This window comes from Panthera onca, chromosome D4, assembly GCF_046562875.1.
Source record: "Panthera onca isolate mPanOnc1 chromosome D4, mPanOnc1 haplotype 2, whole genome shotgun sequence".
Lineage (NCBI taxonomy): Eukaryota > Metazoa > Chordata > Mammalia > Carnivora > Felidae > Panthera > Panthera onca.
Genome location: NC_138351.1, coordinates 40,156,280 through 40,183,893, shown reverse-complemented (window position 1 = coordinate 40,183,893; position 27,614 = coordinate 40,156,280). Strand labels below are relative to the sequence as shown.

The 27,614-nt window shown below is 37.6% G+C and overlaps 1 protein-coding gene across 6 annotated transcripts in view; it reads left to right on the top strand.

The window, feature by feature from the left end:
- The window catches only part of NFIB (nuclear factor I B), a 239,798-nt gene that overhangs the window by 186,228 nt on the left and 25,956 nt on the right, over positions 1–27,614 (top strand). For 2 of the 6 annotated variants that reach the window (XM_060609740.3, XM_060609742.3), the window contains exons 7-10: positions 10,248–10,382; positions 14,298–14,482; positions 18,886–19,051; positions 22,470–22,552. In XM_060609740.3, coding sequence (XP_060465723.1) covers positions 10,248–10,382; positions 14,298–14,482; positions 18,886–19,051; positions 22,470–22,552 — 569 coding nt within the window. The remainder of the gene's footprint in view (positions 1–10,247; positions 10,383–14,297; positions 14,483–18,885; positions 19,052–22,469; positions 22,553–27,614) is intronic. The other 4 variants (XM_060609743.3, XM_060609741.3, XM_060609744.3 and 1 more) reach the window with 2 other exon arrangements.

Here is a 27,614-nt window from a genome sequence, read left to right as displayed (position 1 = left end):
TTTTTTATAATAGAGATGTGATAGAGACTTGTAGTAACATGCTGCTTAACGTACTGGGATTGAAGTATACAATGGAGAGACTTAAACGATCACGAATGCTTTAAATTGCTGAAGAATACAGTAATATGCACAAGTGTAGTTAAGATTAAACAGCTCAATGATTAAAGTAAGAATTTTCATTTATTTCACATGAAGGCTACCATATTTTCTTTTTTAAAAAAAGAACTGATTTCATTTTTAAAAAAAGATTGAAAATTTTAATTGAAGATGATATCTTATCTCCTCTTAATGTAGCTTGCCGTTTTCCAGAGTTATTTTAGAGTGTGATAAATGTAAATATATATATGGAGATACTTTCTTAACATGGCAGCTAATTATTTTTTTGAATCATCTGGCATCATCATGAAACTACTGTAGTGGGATTAAGTCCATATGTCTTGTCATAACATTCCGAGCTTTTTGTTAACTTGTAGTGTGTGGGAAGGACTTATTCACATTTGCCACACAATCATAAAATTTTACATCTAGAAGAGTCTTTGGAAACAGATATTCAGATATTCTCTTCACTTGTATTCTCAAAAATACATTGTTTTGCCTTTAGCCAGCTAAATTGCAAATGTTACATTTAGGCATCTCATATTTTATATATTTTTTGTAACCTCCAGTACTGAAGACCCGTGAGGCATGTCCTTACGTTATAATACTCCGTGGAGCCACAGGCAGTATTCCACCCCCCCCAAAAATATATATTTTCCTTTTTTTGTTATAGTAACAGTAAAAATTACTTGTGGGAGTTTTGGGAAAACAAACTGTCAAATATAAATAAGAAAATATAAATCACCTATAATCCTATCACATAGATTTTTATAATATAATGGCATTTTACCATGTCATTCAATTTCCGCTCTACAAAGGCTGCATAATATACCAGTTCCCCCTCGCTTATACTATAAATTTATAAATGTCTACTTTGCTTATGGAGGGGTAAGTAGTTTGCAAGCAAAAGCAATGAATGTAATAAATAAACGTAATGAAGATACAGCGAACATCACCGTATGGAGATATTTGTGCTTCAATCTGATTATTTTGTTCCAATCTAGTCATATTTGCTGTCCCCGAATCTAGCATACTGTCCATCTGGCATCATGTCACCAAGTAGATCGTCCGTGAAATTTTGTTAAAGGAATGAATACCTTCCTACTATAGAATTACTGAGTTAAACATTGTCCACCTTTAAGACTTTTGGTAAATATAGGTACAGAATCCAGGAAGGTCTTAGGAATTTACCTTCCTACTAGCGGTTCCTGAGCGGTTGGTTTAACTCCACTGTCACATCCATAATATTGAAATGTAGCACATGGCTCCATCCGCCATTTTGAAATCTGTCTTCTGAAATAGATTTAAAGAACGGTGTCTCCATGGCCTTAGGACGCCGCCCATGCAGGTCATTTGCATTTCATTTAAACCATTGGGTTTACTTTTTCCACAATAAAATGTGATGTCACATAGCTCCATTTTACTGTGGAAAAAAAATGGGGAAATGGAGACTGTACCTCAGGGATTATATAAAGCTTTCAAGTAAAGGTATAGCCCACTGTGCTCTGCCTCCCTTCTTCAGCCTTCAGGACACACTCCCTCAGGGCACCTCCCAGCCATCACTCCTTTATCTGTAGGTAAAACTTGTTAAGGCAAAATTCCCAGGGGTTCTCCACAGGGAAACAATAGAAATTAATACATCAGAGCTTTGGGCTGGAATCTCCTAGGCTTGATAATTGCAGTATTTTACATAATGTTTATACAGTTATAAATAACCTCTAAACTTTCCTCCCCTCTTCCTGATGTACCCCAAGGCAAAAACAGAGGAAGAGAATCCTTGGTCTCTATGAGCGTTCAGTTGGCAGAGTCCAGTTCCTTGCCTTCTTCTCGTCCTCTGGGCACGGGGCCCAAGCTGTTTGCTTCTCTCTGGACTGACTCTGGATTTATGGCCTGATATAAAAGTATCAGATTTCTAGCTCCTGACCTACAGTGTGGTCCCCACACACTGGATTTGGTAGCCTCTCATCTATTACAAACAGCATTTTTATTTTATGCAGGTAGCTCGTTCCTTTTTCATGGTGGCTTCCAGCTGCCACCCTAGCATTTTAATGGACAGCAGAAATTCCCCTGTTTGGCTGAAGTTCGTTTTCCACCCTCAGTGGCTTGTGTCGCTTGATAGAATTTCAGCAGAGTAATGGATGTGTTCACCACCTTTGCTTCATTCAACAGTGAATTTGGTCTCTGTCTCTGAGGAGATTTTCTATGTACAAAAATTTTATTCTTTGTAAATTTATAAAACTCTCGAAGAAAAAAAATCGATGAACGTCTAAAACCTGTAGAAGATAAAGAAACCTAGAAAACTCTAAGAGGTATTACCTTGTAAGACTTGCCAATATAAGATAAGCTTAGCAAATCTTAGAGACTATATGAGCTAAGTGTCACCACATACGCACGTTCCTTCTTTGGTCTCTGTCATGCTCATCCTAAAGGGTCAAGGTTAACAGAAGTTTCCCTCTTATTGTTTTTCATTGCTCCTGAGTTTTCTTCTGCAAAAGAAAAAAAAAATCCTATAACATCTGTTCGGCATCTTGATAATGTAAAAAATAAAGAAGGCATTTTTAACAACGATGATGGTTTTTTAAGCACTTCATAATAAAACATACCTTAACCTTAAATACTGGAAACCAACAGAAGCCAGCAAATGATGACTTGTAGGTAGAGGGCTGGGTTAGACTTGTTTACAAGCATAGTATATAAATGAGGAAGACAATTTAGGAATATGGGCAAGGATTGGACTGTTAAAATATTTTGAGACAATTTGCTTCTTTGTTAACTAGATAGAAATGTTTTTCTAAATTATAGGAATGGCACAGTTAATATATTTTAATTTAGTGTTCTACCACGCTGAAATTAATAGCTTCCAGAAATTCAAGAATTCTTGTGTGCTCTTACATAATTGATTTGAAATAGCCTAAACCGTATGTATTATTGTAGAGAAGAAGAATAGACTTTTATTTTTTTTTTATTAAGAAAATGACGTGTTTTCTATATAGGTGATAGAAATTCGATTTGTAACCTTAATCTACTCAAGCATATTGGAAAAGCTAACATATTGCTCTACTATATGTGAAAAAGGAGCAGGTGTCCCAGACAGGCAGGTGTTAAGGTGGCTGTTTGAGCTTGCCCTAGATCACTAGTTGACTTCAGTGAAGTTCTACTAACAGGTGGCTAACTGATGGGAGTGCCATGTGACATTTATCCCGGGAGCGACTTGGATGACAGGCTGCTACAGACTGAGGAAGGGGTCTTTGCTTTGATGAAGAAATTGCCAAAACTCATGTCTCATTAGTGTTTCCTAAGGTTCTTTGGAAGTGAACAACAGTTTAATTAAGGGCTGACGTAAACACGTTTCTGCACACTTTCCCTGCAGCATTTTATCACATTAGAATTGATCAAAATTGTTGCCTTGGGCTGACTTGAACAGATATACATCTGGAGCGCCATTTGTGCAAGCTGCTGATGAGTCGAGTGCATACGCTGTGTTTCACAGCAACGCTCTTCCTTTGTAGATGAAATTACCTTGTTGGGAGATGAGTTGATCTAACTCTTTATTTGCTTAAACCTTTATCTCTTTGAAGTGATGCTGTAAAATGAATGACACATCAGGGCTTAGGATGTGTGTGTGCCCCAGTGCCAAAAAAAATTATATTACGGCTAGTAAAAATTGTGGGATGATTTGATTTTGCAAACTACTTATTTAAAGCTATGCTTCAATATAAATGAACCAGCTTATATATCAGTAGCCTATTTGAACTTTTTCTTATTAGTGATCTTTTATTATGTGTTTGACTTTGCAATTGGTTGCTAAAGCCATAGCTAATTGTCCAATTACAAATCCAAACTTGGGTATAGACACGGGAGAATAACACCATCAATGTGCATCTTCCTTTTTTTTTTTTTTTTTTTAATTAGCCTCAGTGATTTCTTTCATCAAGAAGAATTTTCTCTACAATCTAATATTATCCAAGTTGCAATTACTTAATGAGTTTTTGCATTTGTATTTGTAAGTATCTGTCCTCACTGCTGAACTGTAAGCATCACCAGGTCAGGGAGCAGTTGGTCTTATTTAACATCTTGAACTTGATGCTTTGCCCTAGTTTCTCACACTTCCTAAAACCCCAGTGACTGAATATGGGTTTTGTTGTTGTTTTGTTTGTTTTGCTTTCCTTTACTTCTCATCTGATGGTATCTGCTCTGCAACTATGCCGTTTATGATATACCGAGGGTGGTTATTTCATTCATCTTGTGCTACTAGGTGTCAATCCGCCATCCAGCTTCTTTTTTATGCAAGAGACTCTAAAATAAACGGTCTGCTCTAACCTCTTCTACTGCCTTTCAGGGCTAGATTTTTGAAAATTCACTTCCCAAGCAGCATGTTCTTCCAGCCTCCATAATCTTTGTATCTTTAATAAAATCATCTTGTATAGGAGATAAACCGTTAGTCAACTCAAACACACACACACACACACACACACACACACACACACACACTATAGATAGAACAAGTACAAAGTAATAATGATAATACACCCATCAAAAAATTAAAAATAAAGTAAAGGGGCGCCAAGGTGGCTCATTTGGTTAAGTGACCAACTCTTGATTTCAACTCAGGTCGTGATCTCACACTTTGTGAAATTGAGCCCCATGTTGGGCTCTGTGCTGACAGTGTGGAGATTACTTGGGATTCTCTCACTCCCTCTCTCTGTGCTCCTCCTCCACACCCATGTGCACGCTCCTTCTCTCTCTCAAAAATAAATAAGTAAAGAAATATTTAAAACATTTAAAAATGAAAACAAAATCCATCGGATAATAGCAGACACAAACACAAGATAATTAAAGAAATCTAGACCTCTGCAGTCCCAGGAGGGATTGCTTAAAGTGAAAATAAATTAACTTGGTTCAATGGATAAAGTACCTCTCTATAGCTGGAATAAGAAGGTAGAAAGACATCATTTTCTCCCCTGAGGGAATGTCCTCTGCAAGGAAAGACAGTAGAGTCACATCCTTCCTGCCTCCCTTCTCCTCCAGGAGACCATAAGTAAATGAATTTAGCTACAGTTTAAGTAAAATGGAATGATAAGGAAAAGCTTATGTAAAAATGGGATACCATGGTAGATCTTAAAGTGAGGAAGATATATTTTGAAGGAGAGGATTTCAACTACTGTTTTTATAATGAGCTGGGAGGAAGAAGGCCCGGAAGGGGACTAGAGGAGAGATTTCTGATATAACCAGGTACAAGTGAAAGGGGTCTAGTGGAAGCTGCAAGAACAGAAAGAGAAAAAGATAATAGAGCTTTTGGAAAGTTTCTCCCTCCTGAGGTCAATTCACTTAAAAATTGTTACTTTCTGAATCAAATTTAAATGTCTTTGTCTCACTGCAAGCTGGCACTGGCTTTTGTTTCTTTCTCCTGGACCACCAACAACTCCTGCCTCCTTCCCACCAACAGAAACACCAGCTAATCCTTTTCTGATCGTGTTTCTTCTCTCCAACTTCTTTATTTCATGTATTATTCAACATATGCATTATTATGTATGTATTTTTATTCAACTTATTATATATTTATATATTGTTCAGCTTTATTATTATTCAACTTATTTTCAACCTAATCTTTTTTATCTATTATTCTTCCGGCTTGAGGGACAATAGATTATGAAAAGCATGACATTTGTTTTTCTCCACAGAAAGGTCACTTAAAACCATCTCTCCTATATATTCATTCCTCAAACATTTTTTTTTATTTCTATAGCCTGTAAGTGCATTAAAAATAGAAACGGTATCATTTTTCAGTTTGGCATGAGGTCTGCTAGACTGCAGACATCCAAAATAAAATTAAAATCAAAACAATACTAGTTTGATTCATTATTAAAATGTAATGGCTAGAAACTCTACCCTTACTTCTCCCAGATAATTGACATTTTATTTTTATTCTTTCTCCAGTCCAGTGTGTTTTTTTCCTTTGACTGGGGGAGGGGGGTCACTTTGTGGCCCCTGTACACTTAGCATAGTGCCTTGCACACGCTTGGTACCACTATCTTTTTATTGATTAATGGGCTCAAAAATTATTTTCATCTAGTGGGAAGATAATGGCGGCGAAACCCACTTTCCAATACTATCATTCTTCATCTGTTTCTAAAGAAGTCGTTTCAGTGTAGACAGTGGACCTTCTTGTTCTTCTTTTTACTGTTATAAGTTAGCTTCATTGTTTGAGGAGAAGACAATTTGGGGTCCCTTTTACAACGTGAAGAGTGAATTTTATTTCGTTTCTGCTGTCTGGGCCTCTCTATTTCCTTTGAGTGTTCAGAACACGAAGATACCATTGTTACTCAATGCGTGCCTGCAGAGAACCGGAAAAATAAATGGACTTATACGAATTACCCAGTAAAGCCAAGGGTATGATTTTGACTAGGAAACTGCAAAGGCTTCATTTCTGAAAAATTACCTAGTTCACCCATCTTCTTGAACTTCTGTACCAACACCCTTGATTATGTGCTCTTTACGAAAAAAAGTGACTCAGGTGAATCTGGCTGTGTTTAATGAAAATGTGGAAACTGTGATAATAGTTGCAAAATAGCCTTGGTTGAGCTTCTCCAAAAATGACATTCATTCTGCTTCCCAAGCTCTAGTCACATTTTACTGTTTTTCTGTGATGTACAGTACATGCCTTATTATTTATACGTGGAGTCTTTAGAAACTGGTTACGCTGGTTAATTTCATTTAAGATCTACATTTAAGTACAGGTAAAGCATAAGGCTGTCAATAGATATCTTTTTCTAAGAGTTAATTTTTTTAAGTGTTTATTTTTATTTTGACAGAGAAAAAGAGAGAGAGAGAGAGAGAGAGAGCGCACACGTAAGGGAGCACAGCAGCAGGGTAGGGGCAGAGAGAGAGGGAGAGACAGAATCCCAAGCAGACTTCTCACTGTAAGGCCAAGGTAGGGTTTCATCTCACAGAACCTGAGACCACGACCTGAGTCAAAAACCAAGTCAGACGCTTAACTGACTGAGCCACTCAGCTGCCCCTAAGAGTTAATTTTAAATTAAAAATTTGGAGGGGTATGTGGGTGGCTTAACTGGTTGAGTGTCTGACTCCTAATTTCAACTCAGGTCATGATCCCAGGGTTGTGAGATTGAGCCCCTAGTCAGGCTCCTCACTGAGCGTTGAACCTGCCTAAGAGGAGATTCTGTGTCTCTCCCTCTGCCCCTCTCCCTCTCTCGAACTCCCTTTCTCTTTCTGTCTCTCTCTAAAAAAAAAAATTAAATGTTTGGAATAGAAACTTATTACACTATCTGCAAAGTGAGGGATGGAATATAGCTTCTTTCCACCCCTAAAAGCCTATATGTCTATGATCAGCATCTAACAAGCCCAAATCTACATTTTGTGCTATTACCTTTTAAAATCATATAGCTCCACGGACGCCTGGGTAGCTAAGTCAGTTAAGCATCCGACTCTTGGTTTCTGCTCAGGTCATGATCTCAAGGTTTTGTGAGTTCAAGCCTGCCTGGGATTCTCTCTCTCCCTCTCTGTCTGCCCCTCCCCCGCTCATGCTGCCTCGGTCTCTCGCAAAACAAACAAACTTAAAAAAATCATATAGCTCTTAAATGAAATTGAGTATTATTTTTGGCATTTTGAAGGTATCTTAGCTGAAATGAACTTTTTTTTTGGTCTGTTTTTTAAATGGTCTTAATTTTTTTTTTTCTCTTCTTTGTAACAGCGTTAATTGCTGTAGTTTCATTAGGGATATACTTCTTTCATTTTTTCTTTTTGAGAAAGATATAAGGAAATGGTTCACCAACTCATCAAAGTTCTGATAGGTTAATGACAGCAAGTTAGTCACAAATTATAGCTTATGGCTACAAATATACCTGTCATTTTTTTTTGACTGTGATGTCTACTATTTTAACAGTAGCATATCCATTCTTTAAGTGCCAGTGTGCTGAAACACGTATTTAATTTTATTTCATGCCTTTACCAGAGTTCATGTAATTTTTCAAATGGCAAATCCTAATGATAACTAGTTTCTTATATTAATAGCACCATATACATACATACACACACACACATATATATATACACACACACATACACACACACACACACACACACACACACACACATATATATATATATATATATTTTTTTTTTTTTTAAATAGCACCATGAGGGGCGCCTGGGTGGCTCAGTCGGTTAAGCAACCCAACTCTTGATCTCAGCTCAGGTCATGATCCCACGGTTCGTGAGTTTGAGCCCTGAGTCAGACTCTGTGCTGACAAGTGTGGAGCCTGCTTAGGATTCTCTCCCTACTCTGTCTCTGCTCCTAAACTGCCCATGCTCTCAAAATAAATACATAAACATTTTTTTAAAAAACAGCATGAAGCCTTTTTCTCGTTAAAAAAATAAAAACGGAAGTTATATCTATATAATATATAAACATATATTTATAACATAAATATAAAATATATAAATATATATATTTAATGCGATAAAGTTTTAGGTTTTTTTAAAAATAAAAATTTCTTTTTTACAGAAACTGAAATGTTTATAAGTGAAATTATTTGATGTCTGGAATTTGCTTTAAAGTGAAGCAGGGGCAGTGTGGATGGGGTAAAGGGGAAATAAGATTGGCTATGAACTGATAATTGTGGTAGTGCGACCTACTTTATACTGTTTATGCTGTTTTATAATTCCCTTTTATTTTCTTATTTTGTATTAAAAAATTTAATGTTTATTTATTTTTGAGAGAGAGAGAAAGAGAGAGGCAGAGAGAGAGGGAGACGCAGAATCCAAAGCAGGCTCCAGGCTCAGCGTGGGGCTCAAACTCTTGTACCGTGAGATCATGACCTGAGCTGAAGTTGTATGCTTAACTGACTGAGCCCCCCGGGCGTCCCTATAATTCCTTTTTAACTCGTGTGTATCTCCTCCCTAGTTTTTAGGTTTGCAGAAGCTGAAACCAAATCTAGTTCACCATTGTGTCTCCAGCAACTGCAACAGTGTCTGGCATCTATTAAGCCTACAATAAATATTTATGGAAGGAATGTGTTAATTAATCTATCTTCTTAAGTGGCCTCCATGATCGCTGTCTCCATTGTGGCTAATTCATCCTCCATGTAGTTTCCGGAGGGGTGGCTTTGAACTGGAAAATGTGATCATATTTTGTTCATAGATAGCATTCTCCCATCAGGGTAAGCATTCAGAAATTTATACACAAGGTCCGTGGCCCTTCATTGTGTGAGGGAGCTCCTTGCTTCCTCCTCCATGTCTGTACTTCAAACCACTCCACAGACTACTTGTACGTCTGGTGTATTTTATGCCCCCCTTCTTCAGAACATTTTCTCTCTCTGGGAGTGTCCTCCCCATCCACATTTTAAACATGGCGCCACTGAGGCACCATCCTTAACCTGGGGAGGCCGAGGTGATCGCTGTCCTCGTGCAGTGAGGCTGGAGAAGTAGCAGCAAACACAACCACAACGCCTCTGCTTTCAACACACTTCCTGCCTCTCAACTCTGGCAGCCATTTTCTTCTTATCATTTTCCTCTTCACTGACAGGGAGTATCTCTACAGCAGTTACTTTTTATTTTTCATGACATCCTCGACTTTACCTGGCAAATAAAGGAAGCCAATAAATATTTGCAGAATGAGCAAATGAAGGAATGTACTTTTTGTTAAACAAGTAATGAGTTTTCCATAAAAGATATTAAATCAATGATAGACTTACCAGCATTCCCAAAGGTTGTTTTTCACATTTGCACCAGGTTTTCCTCTGTTTTTTTCCACAGTGTAGTCAGCAGGTCAAAAGACAAACCCGTGAATCGTGTACATCTAAGAATGAAATGCTGAGGTAAAAAAGACCTTGATGTGAACCAAGGTGCCGAGGGAAACATGATACTTAGTTTTTCAAAAGTTCAAGATTCATCTAGTAGGAAGAATAATTCTGATGATAATTTTAATGAAGACTTGGGTTAACTTCAGTGGCGATTGCATCTGACAGATATTTCAAGTCTCCAATAAAACTGGGTCTTTGACCCTCAGTACATATTTTGTACAAGAGCCAAAGTACAAAAATAATAAAATGTGGGAAAAGAGGTCTTTTCTTATGTTAATGGGAATGTTATAGCTGAAGAAAGAAGCTTGAGGTTTCCCTCTTCCTTTGCAGATATGTCTTCTCCGACTACTATGAAGAAGCCTGAAAAGCCACTGTTCAGCTCTACATCTCCGCAAGATTCTTCCCCAAGATTGAGCACTTTCCCCCAGCACCATCATCCCGGAATACCTGGAGTTGCACACAGTGGTGAGGAGTTTCAAGCATAGAGGAGAAGCCTCCCTCTTGTTTGCAGAGCTCACTCTCAGGGATGGGACAAGAGTTACAGTTCTAACTAGGGTGACCACATTTTCTCAACCAAAAGAGGGAGGGCCATGATCCTATCAAAAATTTTCTTCTTATCAGTATATGAGAAACGATTTTCAAATAATTTCAAATAATTACATAACATTTATGTATGTATTTTTAATTGCCTTTATTGGCAAGATGATAATCACAAAAAATTGGAAGATGTGGGATACATAGTTATCTTAACAATAGCTTTCGGATTGGCCCCCGTTCTATCTATTCGACCGAAGAAAGATGGGATTTCAAGTATGTTGCTGAGTTCAGAGTATTTCCAGAGGCATTAAGATCTACAGACACTATTTCCATAAATGTTATTTTCTATATAAAAATCAATATTTAGCTACTTATTTAGGAGTAAAATTAATCAGAAAAATAAAAGAGCTATTTTCCTGGGACATTTTTTTTTTATGTGCACCAATATTTCCTATAGACTGGTACACTTGATATTATGTCTATTATCTTAATTTACATAGGAAAAAGAATACAATATTTCACCTTTGTACTTTAAAAAAAACTAAATCCCCTTTCAGAAATTAAAAATCAGATATAATTAATAAGCAATACTGTATACTTTCTACCTATCTATTATTATGGAGCCCTAGAAAGGAGTATACTGAATTTTTGGTGGGGAAGGTTTTGTATATAAATGTGTTTGTAGCAATACTCTTATTGCTTTTAATTTAGAGATAGGTGATTTCTTGTCCTTCAAACAAATCGAGTCTGGTTTTTAAACCTTTATTCAAAGGTTACAGCTTCAGGCATAAAAACGTCCTTAGCTTTGTTCTGTGTGTGTTGATACGTATTGTTGCTATACAGTGCTTTACAGATGCATGGCCTTCCTTGTTATCACTAAGAGAATTATAAAATTAAGAAAAGAATATACAAATCAAATGTGATGAAAAAATTATATTTATATCGTTTGTGCTGCTACGATAGGTGAAAAAAAATCAGTAACTATTCATGGATCTGTAATGCTCCAATATTAGGAGCAAAATTAGTTTCGTCAAATTATCCATTTATTATGACACCTTACTAAAATAATCATATTCCTATCATTTGGAAAACATTAAATAGTACATTTTTATATACTGAACCATGAGAAACCTAGATAAGCTTTCCAGCTTGGTCCTTCTCCAGATATTTATTCAAGATGTAATGTGCTAAGGCCTATGGTAGGCACCTTGGTCATGAGAGTTTCTGTCTTTAAAGAGCTCATGGGACAGTAGGGAGACGAGGGGACCACATCAGGTGGGCATCAAATCTGAACAGGACTAGACATTTGCAAAAGGATTAGATACCTGGAAGCGATGTGTTCTTAACTCAAGTTTAAAGAGGGACTTCACTATGAGAAGGAAGAACCAGCCAAGAGGAAGGTTGTTTCAGACAGAGTGAACAGCAGGTATCAGTGTCACAGAAGTCATTGCAGCAAGAAACTGCCGTATATCCCAGAATCCAAAAGTATCTTAACGTGGCCTACCAGGAGACAGTGGCCAGAGATGAGTCCCAAGAAATGAGCCAGGACAGGTTCCTGCAGCACCCGAAGACCATATAAACCTGTGAAGTCGTTGGGCAATTATTCTGGAAGCAGTAGGGAGCCAGTGAAAGATGTGTAGCAGGGGAGTTACGTGCTTAGAATGGTATTTAAAAAAATTCCTTCCTATGAGACCATTAAGGATGTATTGGAAGGAGCAAGACTGGGGGAAAGAGGACAATTGCGAAGGCTTTGCAATAATGTAGACTAGAAATACATCTCCATACATGTATGCATGTATGAATTCTTTCATAATGGAGGGAAGTGTTTTCTGCCTTGTGTTTTGCTTTGCCTTTCCTAAAGGACGAGAATGACTTTTACTGACATCAAGTAGCCATTTTTACTTTCAGTTTGAAATGTGATTTTCTACCTAGCTTGTATCAAGCCGCTTACCAGTTAGGCGAGCACAAAACCAGGGAGCTCAGAGATTTGAGGCCTGATTTGAGAGGTGCCAGTCTCACTGAACAAAGAGCTCTTCCCAAACTACTGGTGCTGTATTGATCTCGAAGCTCACAGGACCCAAGATGGAGCTACATATATATCCTTCAGGGGCTTGTGTATAGACACAGGTGAAGACCATGGTTAGATTGAGCCGAGATTAAGAGCACGTCAACACCAGATAAAAAAGATGCCCAATTCAACTTAGGTGTTCGCATTTCCTTAAATTATACTTTCATATGTGCATACTCCTTAGAGTGATATTTCAAAAAGGAGTTTCGTTTAAAGAAATATGTCATTGTTCTCTCAAATGCATCCCTTCGATGGAGGATGCACAGACTTCAGTGTGTGGAAAGATTACATGAGGCCCTTGTTTAAATCGTATTTTCTAGTGTCTTACCCCTGGAGGGCTTCATCCAGTAGGTCTGTGGTTAAGCCCAGGAATCTGCATTGTAAGAATAATACAGGGGATGCTCAGCTCTCCCTGGACATTCAGGGAACAAAATTGTGACCATAAAATTGAACTTATGACTCTTCTCTACACATTCTTAATTTCTTATATTTTCTGAAAAAAAAAAACTTTCTTTGGAGAAGATAAGTAATATCCCTTTAAAAGTACAGTATATGTGTATATATATATATATATGTGTGTGTATATATATATATATATATGTACATAATTACAAAGTTGGAGATAAGTCTTTCCAGATGATTTTCATTAGTAGGTCATGGAAAGAATTTATTTTTCATATTGTTTGCTAAGTTGTCTCATAAAACACTAAACATTTATCATATGTAATTTCCTATGATTTGGATCAAAATATTAAATAGAAACAGACATTTAATCTTCACTTCTACATATACTCGTTGGTACTCTTAAATTGTACTCATGTGGTTATTTTCCTCAACGTTATAGAGATAATGATCATGCAATTATATTCTTTCCCCATTTTTCAAACTTAAGAATTATATTTTAAAATCTAAACAATAAATTGTGGTCATACTGATGTTGAAAAATTACAGTACAATTAAACATCGCCTACATTGCATATGTTTTATATATTATTTCCCTTTATAAAATATGCGATTTATTGGTAAGTTAATGTGCCTATATGAAAGTTTAAATTCACATTTCTGTGGGTTATACTCTTGGTCTTATCTTAATAATGTCTTTTAAGCTACATGTAATAAAAAGTTAGAGTAGGAAGAAGAATAGTTATAGAATAGAGCCCTTTTGGTTTTGAAAGGAACATTTTCATTAGGAGAAAGCATTACCAGACCCTGTGTTCAGATGTTCATAAGCATTTATACAATGATCAGGTACTTATTCAGGACATTATTGCTTACTAATTATTGGCTTCTCTTTTAACCAACCACCTGCCAGGATGTGTAGGGAAGATCTTTATTTAGAATTGGAGTACACTTCTGTTTTGAATTCTGATAGCCTGTGGGTGCCCCTGCCCTTTAATTAATGCTGTGAGTTGATCTGGACTTAAGACCCAAAGACTTTCTGATCAAAGATCGTATTCTGGATGGGAAATAACTTTGCTTTAAGACATGTTTCATGAAGCACTGGCTTTGCCTATAAAACGGAAACTTCCTCGTCTCCTCGTTCATAGATCTAGAAAGCAAGATTGCTGGTCCCCTAGAGGGGGGTAGGGTCTGCGTGTTCTCGGTGCCGGTGTGGAGCGTAGAGCGAAAGACTCGCTGTCTCCGCAGGAGAGTTTGGGTAGATGGTGGGGGAAAAGGGAAGAGCTGGAGTGGCGCAGTCTCACAGGGTTCTTAGGGTCGGGTGGAGCGGTGGGCATCACAGCTGACGTCCGTCTCCCCTTTTCTATCTTCTACAGTCATCTCAACTCGAACTCCACCTCCACCCTCACCGTTGCCATTTCCAACACAAGCTATTCTTCCTCCAGCCCCATCGAGCTACTTTTCTCATCCAACAATCAGATATCCTCCCCACCTGAATCCTCAGGATACTCTGAAGAACTATGTACCTTCTTATGACCCATCCAGTCCGCAAACCAGCCAGGTAAAAATGAGAGAGAAAATAAGCGTAGAGCCTAAGGGAGATGGAACAGGTCTGACTCTAAGGCGTGAAGCTTACTCAGACACTATGTCTGGCAGAACATCAAGCTTTTGAAATCCATCTTCAGGAAGTGTCTTGGTGACTCAATAAGTTTTTATTTAAAGGTGGCTGAATGACAGGTAGGAAGTGTATTGCCCCAAAGGGGCACATTCATGAAGGTGTTTTTGGTTTGATGTTTTTGAATTTTCATTGACTGCAAAGAAAGTTGATGCAGAAAGTGAGTGCATTGACAAAAAAGCTCTGAGCTGGAGTTCACACCTCTGGAATACCTGCTTTAACACAGAGACAAAGTGCTTATTTCAGGCAGGGGCGAGGTATGCGCTAAAATAAACACACACAAAAGAACTTACAGTTGTATTTATAGACCAACTATTAGGTATTAAAATAAGCTTTGGTAACGTAAACCTTTTTAGTGTTTGACGACTACTTGAATATTCTTTGCACAGACATGACTACATTTAATAATCAGGGACATTGCCAGAAGTGTTTTTTTTTTTTCTCTTTCTTTCTTCCTTCCTTCCTTCCTTCCTTCCTTTCTTCTTTCTTTCTTTCTTTCTTTCTTTCTTTCTTTCTTTCTCTTCTTTCTTTCTTTCTTTCTTTCTTTCTCTCTCTCTTTCTTTCTTCCTTCCTTCCTTCCTTTCTTCTTTCTTTCTTTCTTTCTTTCTTTCTTTCTCTTCTTTCTTTCTTTCTTTCTTTCTTTCTCTCTCTCTCTCTCTCTTTCTTTCTTTCTTTCTTTCTTTCTTTCTGTTTCTTTCTTCTTTCTTCTTTCTTTCTTCCTTTCTTTCTTTCTTTCTTTCTCTCTCTCTTTCTGTCTTTCTTTCTTTCTTTCTTTCTAACATTGTGCGGTGGTTTTAGGGACTTTTATTGTGTAAGTGTAGTGACTCATGTGTCTTTCTCACTCCCTAAACATGTGGCTTCTTCTATGGAGAGGTCACTTCATAGGGATTTGATATAAGAGGATTTTTCATTATCAAATAGACAGTCTTTGTGCCAGAGTCGGCACAAATCATCATATCCAGAAATCTGTACTGTAGTTTTGATCTTATGGTCTGGTATTTGGCATTGCTGCTTTCCCTCCAAGACTCCTGCCCACTCCTTATTATGCCTTTTAATGCGCTGAGAGATTGTCATAAACATTCTGTCATTAATGCTGTTCAGTTACTAAAATGCCAGTAAATAGTATGTGCATATTAATTTAGAATTAACAAAGAAAAGATCTGGAAGAATCATGTTGGTCGTGATTGTTAAAATGAAGGAAAATGGTCTTTTCTGAATGTTTTTTTTTTGAATAACGACATAGCCAGCACCATTTTGGTTACTTAAAAAGTTACCTGTGCTTGTAGTTCTGTTGACTCATAATACTAAAGTAAACACACCGTTCTTGAGTTTTGAATTTGTAATTAAGCCATTTGTATTTTAGAAGAAAATGTCCAAATGGTATAGCACTTTTAATGACTATAATAATAATTACTAAGTAAAACAGTAGATCTTAATATATCAGTTTAGAAATAAAATTTGCTGTCAGATCGTGGATTCAAGAGTCTCAGTTCCATAGAGCATTTTGCTAGACTCAGCTGGGAACAGTGCACACAAGGTCTGATTTTAATTTGTGTAGAATTTCCATGAATAACAAAGTCTAATTAAGACATCCATTAAAAGTCCTTAACGTTAATTCAGTGTGGAAAATCTTAGAGTTCCATTGGATTTTTTTTTTTAACTGATGTCTTAATTAGGCACTGTTAGGGGAAAAATTATGCAAATTAAAATCAGGCCCTTAGTGTTACGCATTTCTTTAATTATTCAGTGCTTGTTTTAGGTATATTTCCATTTCTTTATAAGTTAAGAGGGCATATTAGGTGATAATCTGCCTATATTGTTCTGTTTTTCTTCCTATTTTTAAGGTAAAGATCTAGCTTCTAAGAGAAGCATCTTACTTTCATCTCAATTTAAAAAAAGAAAAAATTTCCCTCTCAGGATTTTATGTAATAGGAGCAAGTAGGGTAATCCTTTCCTAATGCCGCTCAACTTCATCTTCAAATGAGATGTCTCTCTTTTCCTATCTGTGGTATGAAAGTTCATCTAACGGCCTTAAAAGAGACGCTTTATAGTAGTATAGCTTCATCTGTTTGAACCAGTGGAAGACCAAAAAGGAATAACCCTCCTATTCTGACTCTGAATTCCAGAAGAGTTGTCTGTATTGGCTTGGGACTTGTCACTTTTGTCGTTTTTAAATGAGTGAAACGTCTGTTGGTTCATGTCGATTCCATTCCAGTAGACAAAGCTTGCAGAATCGGCGAGGTAATAACACATCACGTGCAGCATTTTCTTGACATTATTGTCATTCTTCCATCCCGTGTTCTCAGGTAGGTCCCAGCAAACTGTTTGGGGTACACAGAATATGGAAACGCTCTTTACTACCGCATGTACCACGAGTGATAGAGAGAGACCTTTCTTCTTTCTTGAGGCAGATACTCAAAACAGTCTTTTGCAATGTGTTCAGATAACCAGAAGCTGATGGTCTGCTTTAAAAGAAAATGCCTTTTTCCCCTTGAAAGGAAAAATCTGTCTCTCTAGTAAATTACCGAATTGTTTTCATGGGCACCTCATACCTGCTTTGATTTTTAACTCCAACTCAAAAACCAGTTAAGGTGCATTTCAAAAGAGGATTCTTGATACTTACCTGTTTAGCCCTAAAAATGGGGGGGGGGGGGGGGGCGGAATGAGGACTCATTCACCTGTAGTTCACTCTTCCTTTTGAAATATCCTGTGGCCCTGCGCTGATTTTGATTGTTAAGTCTGGCAACTGAGAGGCCTTGTCCTCCCCACAGCAATTTGGAGATTAATTACGTCGCTGGTGCACCGATTTGAGTGAGACAGTCATGCTACTCAATGGATTATTTTAAATAAAATTAGTTTAAAGATATAACTCCCTCATAAACTCTCTCGTAGGTTTCCGTGGGGGAGACGCTGGTCAATTTTCCTGACATAAAGTTAAATACTTAAAATTACTCATGATGAATAGTCAGGATATTCAAGAAGTCCATTATTCTTTACAGAATAAGTAATGTGGCCTCCGAGGAACCTAACCAAAGACTTAGCGCATGTGTCTCATTGACTGTGTTTAAGTGTTATTAGCTGTTCATCTTTTTATCTAAAGAAACGTCTTCTGGTGATTTCTGTGCAGGGAATTAAATAACTATTCCGTTCATTGCACTGTTTACCTTTAACACAGAGAGCCGAAATATTTGTGGAGAATACTCTCATGGCAAATTGTTATGTACATCATGCAGTGGAGAATTCCAACATGGGTGTAATCAAGGATAGCATGCTCTGTCTAGAAAAATACATTCCAGTATTTTTTTTTCAAACAGTGTACCCTTAGGATTTTGTCTCCTTACCATGGATACTGTTTTCTTACCCGAGGCTAACACTCAGATATTCCTGTCTTTTCTATCATTGCCCCGGGGGATTTTCTTAGCCGATTCCCACAAAAGTCAACAATAATGTTTTGCATAACTCTCCATGCCCAGCAAGGGAGGAGTAACTTAAGGTAACAAAGTACATTTGATTGACCTCTGCTTTCCTTCACATTTTAATTGACTTTGGAAATCTTTTATTTGTAGTTGTGAGGTCAGACCTAGTCCATCCTTTTACATCGTGTGGATCTGAAGTTTTAAATGCTTGAAATATCATTCTATCTGCTTGTATGGGTCAATCGTCAAAAGTTAAGTGGAGATCCTAGAGCCTAAATTGCTTGGTGTGTGTGTCCAAGCGTACTTGTGTGTGACGGAGAGCTAGAGGTTTTGAATGCCGAAGGTGGGCTTTGACTATAAATAATGGAAACTATTGAGTTGGATGTGTTTGATCTCCTAGATATCCTTGTCTTGCTTGGGTCAGTGATAGCATCCTTAGGTGAAAATCGCGTGCTGAAAGCCAAAACTGACTGACCGCGGAAAACGAACGGCAGAGAAGAAGAAGGCACGGTTCAAATTCTCACTAGCTCAGGAATTATTTACACTCTAGTCTTGGGCTAAGCGTGTAAGTCTCCGCCTGAGTCTTGCCCGTGCTACTGAATGAAAGGATCAGTTCCGCCTGGCTCTCAGGCGTGTTGTAAAGATGAATTAACCCGTACGAAGTGTTTTGAAGGTGAAACTTCCTTTTAAGTGCTGCTGCCTCTTTTTACTACTAACCATTGGTTGGTCTCTCTGACTCCGACTTGGGAAGGCGTGTGGTGGTTAACAGCAAGTGTACCGGGTCCGTGTGGCCAAGGGTGCTGAGTGGAAGTTGGTGGACAAGATGACTGCCTTTTGGATTGTTTCACCCGCCATTCTGTTTTTGTTTTGTAGCCTAACAGCAGTGGTCAAGTAGTAGGGAAAGTGCCTGGCCATTTCACACCTGTCTTGGCACCCTCTCCCCATCCCAGTGCAGTGCGACCTGTGACCCTGACCATGACAGATACTAAACCCATCACTACATCCACTGAAGGTGAGGCAGCTTCACCTACAGCAACCAGTAAGTATTTCTGTAGGAAATGAGAAATGTCCATCAAAGGCACCGTTGGATGTCTGATCCAAGGTGGGAAACACGGCAACTTTTCAGACCAGATGGAGATTTCTCATTTATGTGGAACTAGCAGGCATGTATGTGGCCTGGCTCTCACAAGCTCTCTCTTATCAAATTTCAGGCAGTCCATCCTATTTGAAAAGGGAGAAGCTCATTTGTTGAATAAACAGTTGTCAGAAAAATAATGTCATGCCTGCTCGTTCGAGGTATACATCGAAAATACACTGAATAACATAACTCAGTGTACAAGGTTTTTATGTCACCCAGAGAGATTAGATAATTGTTACTTATTGGAGCATTCCTATAGAAATCAATGCCCTTCACACGGCAGTCCGAATCAGGGCCTCTGTAAAATAATTGCCCGTTTACGTCGCTATAGGCTATGTCATTGCAAGAACAAAGCAAAACAAAACAAAACAAAACAAGACAAAAAACAGTTACACGATGTTGGATGCAGATAACATTTTAAAGTTGAGTATTAGGCACACATAAGCCAATTGCACTTTCGGCCATTTTTTGTTTTTTGGTTTTTTTTTTTTCATTTTTGTTTTTGTTTTTTGTTTTCGTTTTTGCCTATCATGGTCCATCAGGTACTGTGGTTTTGAACGTGGCCATAACATTTTAAATGTCAGAGATTTATCCAGTGAACTTACATCGAACCTACCAATAAACCAAATGATTCCTTTGCTTCTTCGTATCGAATACTCATAAATACACAAGAAATTATCACCCAGTTTTTCAATTGGCTTCATTCAAACTGCAGGCTCCCTGGAACTGGAATTGGCACGTACAGATTGGTCAAGTGGAAGAGATAAAGCTCCAGTCAGGAGGAATTAGCAGACTCCTCATCAATTATGCATTAAATACCTGAAATTCAGAGGTCCCATTTTCTTTCCTAGGGCAAAAAAAAAAAAAATTGAAAAGCTCTAGAAATGTCTAAGTAAAATTACAGAATTACAGAGACACCCCTGGCTCTTCCTTTTCTCAGGCTTTGGAAAGATGTTTTCTTCTCGTTTTTTTTTCTTTCTTTCTTTCTTTCTTTTTTTTTTTTTTTTTTTTTTTTTTTGCGGCTTCTGAAAACCTAGAAAGGGACCCTACAAGAGAAATGGACAATACTTTGAGTGTACAGTGAATTCAGCATTTCTTTCTCAAAATTCATGAGGCCCCATAGCCTAATCTGTCCATGTAGGCTTGCAATTCCCATCCATAATCTTTATTGTTTGTAACTGGTTTGTTGGTAGAGGGTCCTACACTAGGGAACACTTCCCTGAATGCACAGATGGGTGAAATCCAGTCAAGGAGGACTAAGAATTCTTTTGCTCCAAAGGTTAGCTGTGTACATTACGGCTACTAAAATACGACATCCAGATTTTATTTTATTTTGTACTTATTTTATTTTTCTTATGAAATTTATTGTCAAATTGGTTTCCATACAACACCCAGTGATTATCCCAACAGGTGCCCTCCTCGGTGCTCATCAACCCACTTGCCCCTCACAATCCAGATTTTAAAAGTGGATGTGTTGGCATCTTTGAGCAAACCAAGGTCAGCAATTTAAATAAAAGCAAATGAAAACCAGAAGATTTTTCGAAAAAGCATTTGAAAGACTATCACAGGATAAATGATCCAAACCGAGTTCTAGAAACTTCATTTACCTAATCTTATAGTGATATTAATAGAGGACCTTCAAGGGAAGATCAGACCCCAAGGATCACAGCTCACCATGGGAGTGCTATTAGCCTGCTTGCTAATGAATTGTTCTTATACTCACCTGTAGGTTGATCAAAAGGGATCTGATTTGACTCATGAAATTACAAAATATTCAGAAGGTATATCTTGGTTGTATAAAGATGGCTGTATCGGCTTATTTCCCACTCCCACATAAAAGAAATCTAGTGAGTTGTTTTTCTTTCCTATAAACAGACTTGTAGCTCCAGCTCCCGAGACAACACGGATCATGAGAAATTGGTCATTGAACTGATAAGTCAGTGAAATTAAAGAAAACACATAGATGAAGGAAACCTCCTTCTCATGGTTGAAAAGAAGGAATATCGCTTTCTGAGCCTCTATGAGGCTCTTCTCCAGCTGTCCATGCTTTGCGTTGAATGCCAGAGGCCTGGTCATCAAGTAGGGCCACTGGCTGCTTATGGCTGCCCTTGTATGGGCCCTTTATTCAGGAGTAATTAAAGCTGAATTGTGAGCATCTTCACTGTTTTAAAAAGTTGACCTAAAAAAGCTTTAGTGGATCAAATTCTGCAACCCTTCAAATGGACATGGCAGAATTAATATATTTGGCTTAAAAGAAAAAAGCCTTTTTAAAATTAATGTCAATTTTTCATTAATCTGATGGTGTTCGGCCAAACATTTTAGCTTTCTTCAGACCTATAAATGTAACATAAATGGCGAAAATATAGTTCTTCTGTTTATTCCAGCATGAGGCAGTGGGGTTGCTTAGTGCCGGAAAGTCCTTTCCTTGTGAAAAGAAACAAAAATCTTTAGGAATAGGGAGCTGTTTTCTTTGGAAAATTCACTCTGTACCAAAAAGCACCTGTACCAAAAGTACTTGCAAGGTGAGATCAAAATAATTTAAGGAATATTCCCCACATGTACTTAACGCCTGGTGGCCAAGTATCTAAAAGATGTCACCACTCCCTCCCTGGGCCAATCACAAGAAATTGACTCTTTGCGCTTACGAAAAAGAAAGAATTTTTTTTTCCAAAACATTTCTCTGACACTTAAGGTCATTTTCACATTAACTGAAGTTCTGACCTGATTCACTCTCTGTGCTATCATAAATATAGGCTTCTCCTTCATGTTAGTAATATTAGATTTTCTCTTTAGCAAGACGTTGTTCATTCGGTATCATCAAGCCCATCTGCTTACATCCCATTATTACAAGCTTTCACTCTTTCCCGACAGACTTTCAGTCTGCTTTTACGTTTAGAATCGCAGACCCTCATCGATTATTCCATTGTTAGACAGCTAATATCTGGTGAAACAGTACAAGTAGGAAAGGGGCCCTGCTACAGAGCCAGCCCTTGGTACTCCCGTGGGACTATAACCGGAGCACGTCAGTGTGAGACACCCACTGCCAAAGGTCAGATGTGGTTTACTGGATAGATTTCTGGGGAGGGGGAAAAACTAACTGATTTGAGGTCAACTGCCCTTTCTTTTATGTATTACTTGGTGTTCACTCAGACAAAAGAACAGAAAAATAGCGACACTTTTATTTTATTTTATTTTATTTTATTTATTTGTTTTATTTTTTGGGTGCAAATCCCGCCTCTCTGGGTTTCTTTTACATGGACAGGGTGTTCATTCTGATAGTTCACAATTTTTATCTTTGTTTTTGTTCTTCCTTAATCAGCCTACACAGCCTCAGGCACATCTCAAGCCAATCGATATGTGGGACTAAGCCCAAGAGACCCATCCTTCCTACATCAGCAACAGGTGGGCAAGTTTCACCCAGGTGTGATGGTGTAGCCACGCTTTCGCATTGGTGCTCTCTCCATGCTGCCTCTCAGATCTGGACTCAGAACGGGGCTCCCGGGGGCTTCTGGGAAAGAAACTGATCATTTCATTTTCCAGAATATTTTCTCATTTATCCTTTGTTTCTTGCCTCTCTAAACAGGGTTTCTCAAATTGGCTCAAGACTTTTTCCACCTCTGTGGCCTAGATCGATAACATCCATGAGTAACCAGGGTCTCGGCCAGGGGATTTTTCTCAGTCTTATTGGCTGTTGAGAACTTACTAGCCTATAGCTTCCAAAGACAAAAATTGAAAACTGATTTAAAAGCCCATTAGAGTAGAAGCAGGACACAATTTGTGTTTTTGAGCTCTTTCATAGTTTCCAGATGTTTTTACTCCTCATTTTGGACTTTTAGTCCAAGAGGATGAGTTATGAAGCTAAAACCTCGGGTGACACATCATTCCTATTTTAATAGGCTTAAATTGGCCTACTGATTTCAGATATGATAAAACACTTTTTTGTTGTTCTGCTTTCTTACATCATTTATGTTTCAAGTAGCATTTTAAATTTCACATCTCATTAATGCTGTAAATTTAATGCAAATGAAGTGTTTACCCAAACTGTGAAAATATACAGCCAGGATTAATGGTGGCTTCTAAACAAATTAGCCACAGTCAAAGGCATGGAACATACCAATACAGAAATCCCATGATTCTAGTTACAGGACGACAGAAATAACTCTAAACACTTTGGAATTTAGATATATTTTATGATGCATATGTTTGCTGCTCTCAAGTTCTGATAGCAGAGCAGTTTGAAATTAACAGTGTGCAAAATATTAAGTAGGGAAAAATAGGCTATCGTGAATAAGAAGGAGCTGGTGTAAGCTTACCTGCTCTTCGTTCATAGGTTGTAGGTGCATTTGTCTGTGTCGTTAGGTAGGTAGTAAGCCTCACCAGGGCCTCTTGCCTGCTTCCCTTTGTTCCGGACGTGCCCACCTAGCTTGTGCTCTCTCTTAGCTGTGCTTCATGCGAAATTCCCAAGTCCTGCCCAGTTGAGGACCAAGGTAGCAGACCACATATATCAAAGGTCACCACCTGCGGAGTTCAGAGAAAATCATAAAGATGATAGCTTAGTCAAGATACTTGACATCGCGCCAGATTTTTAAAAAGCAAAACCAAACAAAAGAGTGAGAACTAACTGAAAACATCTGTACACAGTTATGAAAATACCAAATAATAATTAGTGGTTTTGCCAGCCATTGGCTTTTCAACATAATTCTCTGGAATGTTGCTTTTTTTCACCTCTAAAATTGCTATAATATGAAATGTGTTATAATTACTATAATATGGTTCTATTTGACAAATGTGTATGTTCACTGTGTTTATTAAAAAAAAACATGTAGGATTTATAGGTTTAGAAACTTGTTCTTTTCAAAATCATTCCACATATTTTCAGAAATATCTTCATCATGGGATTTGCATTATTCTTTATGACACATCTCTACTTTCCAGTTAATTTTTAATTCATAGAAACATGCCTCCTTTAGCCCCAAACACATTTAGACTATATCCAATTCCACGTATTTAGAAGCAATCTTCCCATCCCGCTGTGCTAACCTGTGGCAGCTTTAATTTCTTTTATTTACCACAGATGACTAACTTTAGAGGCTCAGGTAATTATGATCACAAAAGTCCATCATGTAAAATTCACTTTGTCTTTCGCATATCCGAGGATGAATCGAGAACACTTGGCAGGCATCAGGAAGGTATGAGTCTTAATGTAGATGGAGATCTGGGCACATTTTAATTGAAAATACATATACGCGAGTTCCAGAACTACCAACTTTTGTTATTAAAGACCACCATTTCTTATTTAAGTGGGCAATGTCAAGTGAAGACCTCTTACAATAGAAATATGATTTGTTTGGTCAAATGCGGTTGATATTTATGGAACGTACGATGTGTATAGATCCTCGGAAGAAAAAAAAAACTATAGAAGGGTCAGAGCTAAAAATGAAATGTTCAATTCTATTTGGAATCTGCATTTACCATGCAGACGGATAATTTGTCCTGTAGATGATGAAAGAGTGCTACTTTTTGACATGAAGAAGCCCAATATGGCAAATTTATAATGAGCTACAGTTTTGAGGCATGCGGAAAATGAATGTATATGCATCTCATACTATCCACGAATATTACTAAAGTAAGGTTCCAGTTAAGAGATTATTACTTTTCTGCTTTTAAATTTTGAAAGAATCACTGAGATGAAGTTTTAGGCTTACTATCCAGGAACAGAGGGACAGAAATACTTTAAATGACTTCAGTAGAGTAAAGGTTATGCTTTCCTACAGCAGAAATGAGATTGATTTACTGTGTCCTTTCATTACTTTACAAAGATTTAAAAGAGACCACTCTTGTAGCAGCAGGTTCTAAATGCATTTGGTTTAAAGCACTCAATGATGAATGAAAAGGAAAATCAAGGGGTACATGAAATAAAGGTAATCAATCATTTTATATTAGCTAGGAGAAATTCAAAATTAGAAAGGCAATGGATTTAGTCTGAGAGAGTTCTTTTAAACATTCCCCATAGCCTTTAATATACATGACCCCTTAAGAATAAATATTGTCACCAGGTACATTCTTCAGTTTATTGGCGGCCTCTTTATAAAGATTTATCCTTTTAGGTTATGAAAAGTATTGATGTGCATTGTGCAATGCTATTTTTTTCTCACAAAAGAACTTTAATATAGCCTACATAAATTAGGGTTAACAATAAATTTAAGATTGTTGAATAATTTTGACTATCTTATAAATAATCTTTCCACAAAATGACAATAAAGGAGACCTTTCAATATAGTCATTTCAAACACACAGGGATACTGGCGTTCTTAAATTGAGATGGCAAATATTAAAATTAACCCAATATTCCACTTGTAAGAGTAATACATCCATATTGGCAAATCTGAATACTAGAAGCACAAAAGCATATACTTTTGTACCCATTAACTTGGTACACATACAGCTGTTGTTAGTAATGCTATACCTCAGTGCTTCTTAAAATGGTTATTACTGATTAATGTCGGTTGCTAACTGCCTTGAAATACTCGTGTTTTTTTTTTCCTGACATGAGAATTTCACCTATCATTGTAAATATGATATCTCATTTGAATCCAAAAAATAATCCGTAATCATGAAGACTATTTCAAAAAGATTCACGTAAACGAGTTGATCATTTGCCCTGACAAACAATCCTCTAATTATAATCATCAGCTCATGCCAGCTGATCAGGACTTGAATTTTTCCTTTATCTCCTAACATAATCCTGTGTGTCGCGTTGTTCAGGGTCTGGAACTAGACTGTCTTTGGGATGATTGGCTTCGTTCCTGCGTTCACTGTTGGCTTGGGGAGGTCTTAAAAGCAGACATCAACTGGAGCTTCATTTTTCTTTGACTTTTCTATGGGAAGGTGGTGTGGTGGCTTGAGGAACCCCTGGGTCCTGCTTTGGCAAACTCAACTCTTTGGTCTTTCCTGAGAAATGTCTTTTTGTGATTTGGACCTTTTTCAGAAGTGTCCAGGATCTCCACGCTGACTTAACTTCACAGAAGCTTAGTAAAATGCAGTGTTTCTCTTCCTCGTACTGCGAGCACACTGTGCACGTTCCCTGTGATAGGCAGTGAGGGGACCCACATGTCCCAAGTTTTGTAGCTGAGAGAATGGGAACTACATGGCAGAGCGTTGGACTTCCCAGAAATTATTTTATAATCCACGCTAACAATTTTAGTATGAGTGGCGAACAGGAGGCGGCTTGCTCGAATTAGCACCAATACCTTATCTGGTCAACCTCATAATGAATCTGTTAAAATTGTAGGCCTTCTTTCTTTGCTCTTATTGGAAGTTGCGTGATAAAAGAGGGTCTAGTCAACTTGATTTTCACCATTGTATTTGAGTGCAAGGTTATAATAAAAATATGAACCTTCACTGTTACACGTTAGTACAACATATAAAAAAAATCTCACTGCAAGTGGGAAATAAAAGTTTGTAGCTAAGAAGCTTCTTGTTCAGAAGTAAAAGATTACTAATCGAACCAGGTGTTGAAAAGCATATGAACCTGGTACAGATTTGAGGTTTTTGATGCCATAAGTGGGAGGTCACTTTTGCCTTCCGAAAGGGAGACGACAACGTCACACAAGCTCTAGTTTATAAGATGTAAGACTTATTTTCATAGTCTCAAAATTATAATCTCCTGATTATATGTACACTACTTATCATTAGAGCTCATGAATGAATGGCCTGATCAGCTCAGGTCCCTGCATTATGTACACAACTGCATGGATTTTATCGGTGCCTGAGCTTCAGCATGTTACATCTCTTGCATGCTATCATTTCCATTTCAATCACTGGGCTACCTTATATCAAAGTATTTTCAACGCTTTCCCTGGTATAATTTTCAAACTGGAATTTGGAAGTGCTTTTCATTACGCTGAAAATTTCCGTTGCACCAAATGGCCTTCCTAAGAAATTGCCTCTGTAGGATTTTTTTTTTTTTTTTTTTGTAATTAAGATATTAATTGAAATTTCTTTGCAACGTTTGTCCTGGCAAATGGCAAAGCCAAAGCTAGGTACCTTGAGACCACTGGAAAGGTAGTCTTTTATTAGAGGCAAGCAATCGAAAGGACACTAGCAGACTATCAACAAACTTTTCAATAAAGTCAGGAAGCAGGCTATCAACAACTTGTGGCTGTTCTTATTGTGTCTGTTATCATAATTGACAGCTTGACGTAAAACCCTATCACATGACTTCTGGGTAGGTATGTAAATGGATAAGAGGTCACTCTTCACATATGCTAGCTGGAAAGGAAACACATTTAAAGGAAGTTTCAGTCAAAATAACGGCTATGCAAATGTTTAGCCTTTTGGCTAGTTCTTATGCTTTTAAAAAAAACCTCCCGTGGTCTGCTTTATCATGCCTTCATTTATTTATTCACTCACTTTCAGTATTTATCAAATTCTAGATAAACTAATTAATGTAAAAATAAAATTA